General features: G+C 52.5%; 1 protein-coding gene across 1 annotated transcript; it reads right to left on the reverse strand.

Annotated features, from left to right (window-relative positions):
• Nucleotides 1-2,163: 2,163 nt before the first annotated feature.
• On the reverse strand, nucleotides 2,164-9,070 carry TMEM88B (transmembrane protein 88B). Its single transcript, XM_064172032.1, has 2 exons — nucleotides 7,859-9,070; nucleotides 2,164-3,626 (listed from the first exon to the last, which is right to left on the reverse strand). The coding sequence occupies exons 1-2, from the start codon at nucleotides 8,126-8,128 to the stop codon at nucleotides 3,357-3,359; spliced, it is 540 nt and encodes a 179-aa protein (XP_064028102.1). The 5' UTR covers nucleotides 8,129-9,070; the 3' UTR covers nucleotides 2,164-3,356.
• Nucleotides 9,071-9,567: the final 497 nt, after the last annotated feature.

Below are 9,567 nucleotides of genomic sequence, written 5' to 3' on the forward strand. Positions count from 1 at the left end.
ACAGCTGAAGGCATCAGAGGACCAATACCCAGCTGAAAGCTCTGGGAAATGGCTTCAATATTTCAGCCAGAGTTTTAGCTGGGCTCAGAGGCTTCAGCTGGCAGAGAGGCAGGGTACTGCTTGTTCAGATCCTGCTTTCCAGTGGCTTAGAAATTCCCTGTGTTTTGCATAGGTCCTGCAGCCCTTGGGCTGGAGCTTGTTGCCATTGACCCTGCTCCAGGCTGCACTTTCCCCTCTGCTTTGGAATTCCTCTGTGTTTTGCACAGCTCCTGCAGCCCTTGGGCTGGAGCTTGCTGCCATTTACCCTGCTCCAGGCTGCACTTTCCCCTCTGCTTTGGTATTCTCTGTATTTTGCACAGCTCCTGCAGCCCTTGGGCTGGAGCTTGCTGCCATTTACCCTGCTCCAGGCTGCACTTTCCCCTCTGCTTTGGTATTCTCTGTATTTTGCACAGCTCCTGCAGCCCTTGGGCTGGAGCTTGCTGCCATTTACCCTGCTCCAGGCTGCACTTTCCCCTCTGCTTTGGTATTCTCTGTATTTTGCACAGCTCCTGCAGCCCTTGGGCTGGAGCTTGCTGCCATTTACTCAGCTCTAAGCCCGGAGTGTCCCTGCTGGGGGCCAGCTCTGTGCTGTGTGTGAGGGAAGAATTTGTCCTTTACTTCAGGAGTGCCTGAGCTTATTCCTCAGCAGCTCTGCACACAGGACACATCAGAGCCATGCCTTGCTGGGAATGAGTGAGTGTGTGGAGAGCAGCTCTTGCTGCCACGGGTGGGACCCTGCTGCTGTTGCACTCTGGCATGCTCAATCCCTCTCTGATCTCCAGAGAAGGTTTGGATCTGGGCCATCAATGACAGAAGAGCAGGGAAGCACAAATGAGCACTGTAACCAACCAAAGCCTTCTGGAGGGGGAAGGTAGCTTAGTGTCTTCTGAGATGCACCAATGCCCAGCTTAGTGCCATGGCTCTGAAGCATGGAGAAAGGCTGGCAGAGGAATTCAGTCCACACACAGCTGAACTTTGGAACTCTCAGTTAAAGGAGGGCAGATTGAGACTGGAGATGAGAGGGAAATTACTGCCAGTGAGGGTGGGCAGACACTGGCACAGGTTGCCCAGGGAGGTTGTGGATGATCCATCCCTGCAGGTGTTCAAGGCCAGGTTGGATGGAGCCTTGAGCAACCTGGGCTAGTGGGAGGTGTCCCTGCCCATGGCAGTGTTTGGAACTGGATGCTCTTTAAGGTCCTTTCCAACCCATTCTGTGGTTCTATGAAAACACATTTCTGGCCTCCCTCAGCATCTTGCCAAGCTCTGAGCTGTGTCCTGCGGTGGGAGCAGACAGAACAAAGCCTGGCTGTGACTTCAGAAGAGGAAGGCAGCACTGAGTAGCAGCCTTTAGACCCAACATCTGTGGGCACAGGCCCTGCCTGGCACAGCAGCTCTGCAGAGAGCAGGCTGGAACAGCTGCCCTCAGGGTTTGATCCCTGGCTGAGGATATGAAGAACATCTCTGCAGCCTCTACAGGAAATTTAGGATCAAACCAGTTCCACATCAGAGCTACAGCACTACTTGCAGGGCATCCTCCTGCTCTCTGCCCGTGCCAGGACAGCCCTGAGGTACAGCCTGAACTCTCCAAGCAGACGAGGTCAGCTCTGCTGCAGAGCAGAGCATTTGCAGGTACATTCATTTCCCCTCTGTTATTAAAACCCTCTGGAAGGCAAAGCACCAAATCGAATCCAGTTGGATCCAGGTTCTGTTTATTAGCAAGGCTGTGGCCAATAACTCTGGGTTTCTTCTGCAGAGGCAGCACTGCTGCTAGGCTTAGGAATATTTCCATGCTGGAAGCAGCTGGGTTCAGTGACAGGTGAGCAGAAGGAGCAGCAGCTCAGATCAAACACCTGAAGCCAGCCAGCAAATACTGCCTGCAGGTGAAGCTTTGCTGTCCTGTAGCACAACCTCTGGACTCCATGGAACACTTCTGTTTGCCTTCAGCCCTGTCAGACTCGAGGTTACTTCTCTTAACTCTTCAGGATAAGAGACTGACAGACAGAAGGCCACATCAGAAGCCACTGCATTTTAAAGCACAGGGAGCACCTCACAGTTCAGCTTCAGTGCCAGGGACCAGTGGGCACCGCATGGCTGCTGCAGAAGAGACAGAACCAACTCCCTGGGTGGCATCTGCATGATCTTTATTGATACACAGCACTGGAAAAGCTGGTACAGGGGAGGCAGAGGAAGGACAGGCAGTGGGAGCACAGAGCTTACAGCAAGCAGCAGCACACAGACCCCACCAACGGCACACTGAGCCCCACAGTGACACGAGAGGAGAGGGACATGCACCAGGCTGCCATGCCAGACTGTGCTCCTTACCCAGGGCCAGTTTAATGGCAGAGGGGCTGTGGTCTTGCTGCACAGACCACTGAAGTCAAGAGGGGCTTCAGCTGCCTTAGCCAAGCAGCAGCTGAGACCCTGTGGGGGCTCTGCAGAAGCACAGCACCAGACCCAGGCTGGGTTCTTCTGCCCAGCAGCTCTCTCATCCCCAGCTCCTGTTCCAGGAGGATGCTGCATCCACCCCACACATCACCTTGGGTATGGCAGATCACACACTCAGCATGGCAGCCTCCCCAGACACCACCTTCCTGCCCACCTGCATTTTCATGAGGGCCAGTCTGTGCTCCTTCTTTCACACCACACAGTGCCAGTGCTGAAATGGCTCCAGCCATCCAGCCTCGATGGGACAGCAGAAGGTTTAGAACACTCAGGAACAGCAAGAGGAGCTCAAGCACTGCTACAGGTCACAGGAAAGAGGGACTGCTGAGGGACGAGTGTCTGCTGTGTAGGGAAGTGTGGATCTCAGACATCACAGAGGCAGTGACTACAGACACCTCAGAGGGAGCTTAGACACACAGGCACCCCAGCACCCAGGCAAAGCACAGGCCCTTGCACCTGGCTGGCTGTTTCACCAAGGGCTGCCTGTCCCAAAGGGACCCCTCTAAGGCATGCAGCGAGGTCAGCAGCTGCCCCCACCCCTGTGTGCTCCTGTTCAGCTGCTCCCCGCCCAGGTGATGCTGGCAAGGCTGGAAGTGGAGCTGTGCTCCAGATGCCACAAGCAGCAGGAGGAGTCCATGTTCCTTGGCCACCCAGGATTTGTGTTATCTCTTTTGCCCTCATGCTGGGCACAGTCCTACCCACTTGCAGCTGCAGGAGAAGGCTCGCTCATGCATCTCCCTTCCTCTCACATCTAGGTCCTAGGCTGCCTGCATCCATAGAAACCTCAGGATGGTGATTCTGGGAGGTGATGGTGAGGAAGGACAGGTCAGGGAGAAGGTGGTGCTGGCTAGGAGAGGGCCTCTGGTGCTGCCAGCTCATACCCAGGCTTTGACTTGAGTGTTCCACCCCCTGACAGAGCGGCACAAGCCTCCCTCCTCGTACCAGCGCCACTTCACCCCCTTGTAGACAGCCCTGCTGTAGGGCTGGAAGCACAGGAGGAGATGGAAGCGCCTGGCCAGGCTGCAGTAGATGGCCATGGCTGCCACTATCAGAGGGGACATGATGACAAAGCCAAGGATGATGAGGGCAGAAGAGCTGCTGTCATCCAAGAAGCTCCTGCAGTAGCGGGCAGCTGAGTGCAGCACCTGCGGGAAGAGCGAGAAGGAGATTGTCACAGAGCTGCTGCCTGCAGTTTGGGCTCCCCAGCTGAGGGACAGGGACCTGCTGCAGAGGGTCCAGCAGAGGGCCACAAGCATGATCAGGGGACTGGAGGAGAGGCTGCCTGAGCAGAGGCTGAGGGACCTGGGGCTGCTTATTCTGCAGAAGACTAAGAGGGGATTGAATCAATGTTTCTAAATCTCTGGGGTCTGGGGGTCAGGAGGGGGGGACAGGCTCTGCTCACTGCTCCCTGGGATAGCACAAGCAGCAGTGGATGGAAGCTGCAGCACAGGAGGTTCCAGCTCAACACAAGGGGGAACTTCTCTCCTGTGAGGGTCCCAGAGCCCTGGCACAGGCTGCCCAGAGAGGCTGTGGAGTCTCCTTCTGTGGAGCCTTTCTGTGCCTGTCTGGATGTGTTCCTGTGTGCTCTGAGCTAGATTGTGTGGTCCTGCTCTGGCAGGGGGGTTGGACTCGATGATCTCCTTGGGTCCCTTACAACCCCTAATATCCTGTGAGCTGCGATCCTGTGACCTGGTGGTGCACAGGAGTGGTGACCAAAGCAGCCTTGGTGTGCCTTTGCACAAGGACACACCTCCTACACCTCCTCCCTCCCTCTGAGGTGAGCTCAGCAACCTTCAGGCTGACAAGCAACCTATGTGGCTGACAAGACATTTTGATCAAGCTTTAGATCATTCCAGCATCACTGTGAGGCAAGAGCAGTGCTTGCTGGTCCTGAAGCAGGAGCCACTCACCTTTAAGTCATCAGAAGAGATTGGTCATTGCATAGCTACCTACTTGGCTGGAGCCTCTCCAGACTCCATCCTTGGAACAACCCCAGTTGTGCTCTGTGTGCACACCAGGCTCACTTCTACCTCCTCACAGCAATCTGCACTGCAAAACCTGCCAGGAGAGCTCCTTCACCCCATGGTGCTGCAAAGCATCCAGCACACGAACTGCTCCTTGCTGGGTGGTGGTTAGATCCCTCCTTTCATCCTGGCAGCAGAAGATCAGAGTTGAGCCACTCTGAGTTGCTCTGCATTAAGAAATGCTACAGGCAAACCCTGTGCCCCTCTCCTTCCTTTGCTTTTTCCACACTCTTTCAGCACTCCAAGAAACACAACCCATCATGCTAACAAAATAAATCCCTCTAATGGATCTGCAGTGCAGAAATCAGCCCCTGGCTGCTAGGCAGGCACTGAAAAGCCCAAAGAGAAAGGATTGCTCTTCTCAAGCCACGCTGCCACAGTCCCTCTCCATGGCTGTTAAAGAACAGCCTCTGGTAAAAGGCTCCATCCAGCCCACAGCAACACAGTTTTCACTCTTGATGTGCTCAGCTGCACTCAAAAACCTTTTACATCTCCTCAAAGCCCTCCAGAGCCTCCCACTTAACCCTGTTGGGCATCACAGAGATTTGCATCCCACACTAAAACGTTTCTGGTGTCAGGTGATGGGAATTGCCTGGCTCAAAAGGAGCTGCTTTCTCTAGGAATTATGCTCCACTCCAGGCAGCAGCTGCAGTACTTGGGTCTGCTCTCTCCTACAAAGCAATTGCCATGACAAATGATTCCCTGCTCCTTAGCTTGCAGGGTCAGGAAGGGCTTTTCAATAACAGCAGCTAGGAGTTGTCATCATTCAGGGCAGTAAAAACCAAAGGCAAACTTCTCAAAGCAGCAAATACAACAGGACTGAGACAACAATAACAGCACAGTCCCTTTGTCAGGCAGCTTTGGGATTGGGAGCAGTGGGCTGGGAGCTTGTGTTGCTGGGATGCCAGCTAGAAAACACAGTGCAATGGATCCATCAGAAAGTTCCAGCACCTGCAGTCAAAGATTGGAATCCTTGGAGCCTTAGTATGCTGCTGTGCCCCAGGGTTTAGAGACCTGGAGGGAGCCAACTGCAGAACTCCACGTGCAGAATGAGAACCTCTACCACACACCTTGGCATGGAAAAGTGACTGTGAGTGCTGCCACAGCAGCTGAGTGACAGTTTGCACAGGGGTTGACACTTCAGCTAGGCAGGGATGAGCTCTCCTCCTGCACTGAGCAATGAGGCCTCCACTGAAGAATGGAACCTCCACAGCTGCATCCATGCACAGCTCCACAGAAGTCCACAAGTGGTGGACCACTGCTGCTTGGTTCAATCCTGTCCTACCACCCACACCAGAGCCTGCTCACTCAGAGGGCTTGGGTGATTGGAGGGGATGCAGAGATTTCATTAAAAGGCAGGAGAAGAACTTTGTTCTCTTAACATGTCTCAGGTAAATACATCAGTTTGAGAGGATTTTAACCTAGAACTCAGGTGCTGTGGAATGAGGAGACCAACAGCAGCTCTGTTTTGAGTCCATTCTCCCTGCTGGGAGAAGGTACTACAGTGTGTGTGTGTGTGTGTGTGTGGAGGGCATCCCCCCTCAAAGTAGGAAGCAAAAGAGCTCTTTTAGCTTAAGACAACAACAAGAAGTCACAGTGAAAGAAATGAAATGATGAAATGCAGAGGACAGAAACCAACTGGAGCAGAGCTCAGATGCTGTGGAATGGGGAGACCAACAGCAGCTCTGTTTTGAGTCCATTCTCCCTGCTGGGAGAAGGTACTACAGTGTGTGTGTGTGTGTGTGTGTGTGTGTGTGTGTGTGGAGGGGATCCCCCCACAAAGTAGGAAGCAAAAGAGCTCTTCCAGCTTAAGATAACAACAAGAAGTCACAGTGAGTTGGTCTAAGAGTTACTGCTTGTGAGGAAAACATGAGAACTGCTTTTTCACATCCAGCTCACTCAACTGATGCCTAAAATGTTCACAGATTCACCTCCAGAAGAAACTGATAAGAAGTGAAATGATGAAATGCAGAGGACAGCAACCAACTGAAGCAGAGCTCAGATGCTGTGGAATGGGGAGACCAACAGCAGCTCTGTTTTGAGACCATTCTCCCTGCTGGGAGAAGGTACTACAGTGTGTGTGTGTTTGTGTGTGGGGTCCCCCACAAAGTAGGAAGCAAAAGAGCTCTTCCAGCTTAAGATAACAACAAGAAGTCACAGTGAGTTGGTCTAAGAGTTACTGCCTGTGAGGAAAACATGAGAACTGCTTTTTCACATCCAGCTCACTCAACTGATGCCTAAAATGTTCACAGATTCACCTCCAGAAGAAACTGATAAGAAGTGAAATGATGAAATGCAGAGGACAGCAACCAACTGGAGCAGAGCCCTTACTGCCATGCATGCTCGTGTGTTGGGCTGAGAAACCACAGAGCACATTTGAGAGCATGAAGTTGGCATCAAGGGGGAATTAGATACTCTGCTGGGCTTTCCTAGCTCAGTGTTTAGTCAGTTGGCAGCCCAAACGTGCCAAGCACTGCAGAGGGCTTACCTAAATGGAGAGGAACAAGCTCCATCAGAGGGCTTGTGGAGGATTTGTGTGAATTAGGGATGAGTTCAGGCTGGCAGCTCTCAGAGCCAGAGGTCACAAACAAAAAGAAGAGAGGAATATTGTGCCATTAAAATGCAAAGAGCAGCCCCACCAAGCCAAGGAGGGCATTCACCTGACCTGCCACAGCTGCTGCTTGTTTTCATGGGGATGGAACCTTACTGCACAACCAAGCTCCCATTTCCCACCATGCTGGAAGGAGAGAGGGGTGAGAAATGTGCCTGGCTCATTCCTGCCAGCATCCAGGTGTGCCCACGGGATTGGTACCTGCTGCCAGCTTGTGAATTGCTTTAGATTTATCTCTGATGTCTCTGAGCAAAGTGCAGAGCAGCAGGGACCAGGACCAAAGGGTCTCACTGCCCCAGTCCCCAAGGAGCTGGGCAGCCACAGGCAGCTTGTGCCAGTGAGCTCCCTGTGTCTCCTTCTGACACTGAATGGATGGGTGCCAACCAGCTACTTTAAGACAACTAGTCCAGAACCCATAAAGCCTGTGGTTCCCTAGCCAGCTGCACACACCAGCCTTGCTTGGCACCAAGGAGGAGACATCAATCCCTTGTACACCTGAGAGCCTGCAGGTCACCATCAACCATCACAAACCTGTGCCTGTCAGCCCAGATTTGAAAAATCCCCCCCCCCCAATGAAAAAATTGGCACATGAGCACATTCCTTATGGAAACCAAGCCAAAGCTCAGGCTGTCCAGCCTTGGCTTTACAGCCACTTCTCCTCCCTGGGCTAAAATAAACCCTTACAGATGGCCCTAGCTTAGAGGTGGCTCTCAGCAGCCCAGCAGAGCAAAGCTTTACTTACCTTGGAGTGGCACTGGAAGCCAAAGTAAACCACCACAATGGTGGGGAGCAGGACAATGGTGAAGATAACAAACAGCAGCAGCAAATTCATGAAGAAGACCAAGATGTTCGTGGTGACTACCAACAGGGTCCATGCCAAGCAGCAGCAGGTGCTCCGTGGCTCCCTGGGAAGGAGCTGATCCTCCATGTCATAGGGTGGGAGGCTGGGAATCATCCGAGCCTTCTCAGAGAGGTGCTCTGCTCCAAAGTCCTCAGTGTCCTGGCCAGCCATTCTTCAGGGAGACTGCTGACCAGAGGTGGTTTATCTGCCTTTGGCAACAGACCTGGGAAGAAATTATCAGCAGCTTTTTTCCCCAACCTCTTCTACACGTGCACGAGAACACTTAAGCAGAGATCATAATGGAGCAAGGAAGGAAAGGTCTCTGCTGGCCACCTGCCTTCCCAAGAAGGTTGTTTCCTTTCAGAATGACTTCCAGCAGTGTCCCAGCCTCAGTTTCCAAGTAGATGTGGCAGCTGGAAATTGGACAATGGCTGCTGTTTTGCTTTCAAATCCACAGCACTCCTGATTTTGTTGTTTCTCTTCCTAGGATTGTGATCCCAAGAGGTCCCAAAGAGTTGCTGGCTTAGCTTTGGCAGGCTGCTTGCTTCCAGAGTGCTTTGCTGGCTTAGCTTTGGCAGGCTGCTTGCTTCCAGAGTGCTTTGCTGGCTTAGCTTTGGTAGGTTGCTTGCTTCCAGAGTGCTTTGCTGGCTTAGTTTTGGTAGGTTGCTTGCTTCCAGAGTGCTTTGCTGGCTTAGTTTTGGTAGGTTGCTTGCTTCCAGAGTGCTTTGCTGGCTTAGTTTTGGTAGGTTGCTTGCTTCCAGAGTGCTTCAGTATTGTACTCCACCTTTGAGCACTGCTGTTTGCTAAGCATATCAGGCTTGGATGCTTGAAGACAGTTGCTTGACTTTAAATCATCTTTCCAAGCTCTTCCCCTTGTCCCTGAGTAAATATTCCTGCTCAACTGGTCCAAACAAGGCAGCCAGTGAGGAGAGCAAGCAGCAGCTGTGTCTCCCCGCTCTGCCTTGCTGGAGCCCTCGCTCACACCTGGCAGAGCTGGAAGCAGAGACCAGACAGAGCAGTGTGTGGCTTCACTGCTCTCAGCTGCCTGCAGTGGCAGGCACTCAGACACCAGCAGTGTCTTCCTCTCCCAGCTGGGCTCTGAGCTTTGCAAAGCTGCTCTGTTTACAGAGGAGCTTCTGAAGCTGCTTTGTGTGTGTGTGTGTGTGTTAACCAATCCTTCACATCTGCCTCGCTGCTGATTTGTGCAGCACCCAAGAGCCACGCTCAGACCCTGCTGGTCCCTTTTTGATCCCAGTTATTCTCTTCTGCTTCTTTTCCTCCAATGTCTCTCTAGATTAAAACAAAACCATCCTAAGGAAATGGCTCCTGTGTCCAGCAGACCTCTCCTGTTCTCTGTAGTCATCAGTTACACCCTGCAGGAGATCACAGAATCATAGAATTGTCAGGATTGGAAGGGACCTCAAGGATCATCCAGTTCCAACCCCCCTGCCATGGGCAGATATTGGTGTTCTTGTTGGGAAGGTACAGCAACCATCAATGCTTTTGTCTGCCTCATCTGATCAATGCTATTTAAGAGTTTCAGTGATATCTGCACATTTAGGTAGGCTTTGAGATTCATGTCTAGGACTGCAGGAGGGAGAACTCCAAAG

The sequence above is a fragment of the Pogoniulus pusillus genome, chromosome 36, assembly GCF_015220805.1.
Source record: "Pogoniulus pusillus isolate bPogPus1 chromosome 36, bPogPus1.pri, whole genome shotgun sequence".
NCBI lineage: Eukaryota > Metazoa > Chordata > Aves > Piciformes > Lybiidae > Pogoniulus > Pogoniulus pusillus.

What these genes read in the sequence shown, in the direction of transcription:
- TMEM88B (XM_064172032.1), bottom strand. Translation starts at nt 8,128, where the DNA reads ATGGCTGGCCAGGACACTGAGGACTTTGGAGCAGAGCACCTCTCTGAG. An exon ending in GCTTCCAGTGCCACTCCAAG is followed by an intron (nt 3,627 to 7,858) that starts GTAAGTAAAGCT and finishes CTCTTCCCGCAG; the next exon opens with GTGCTGCACTCAGCTGCCCG.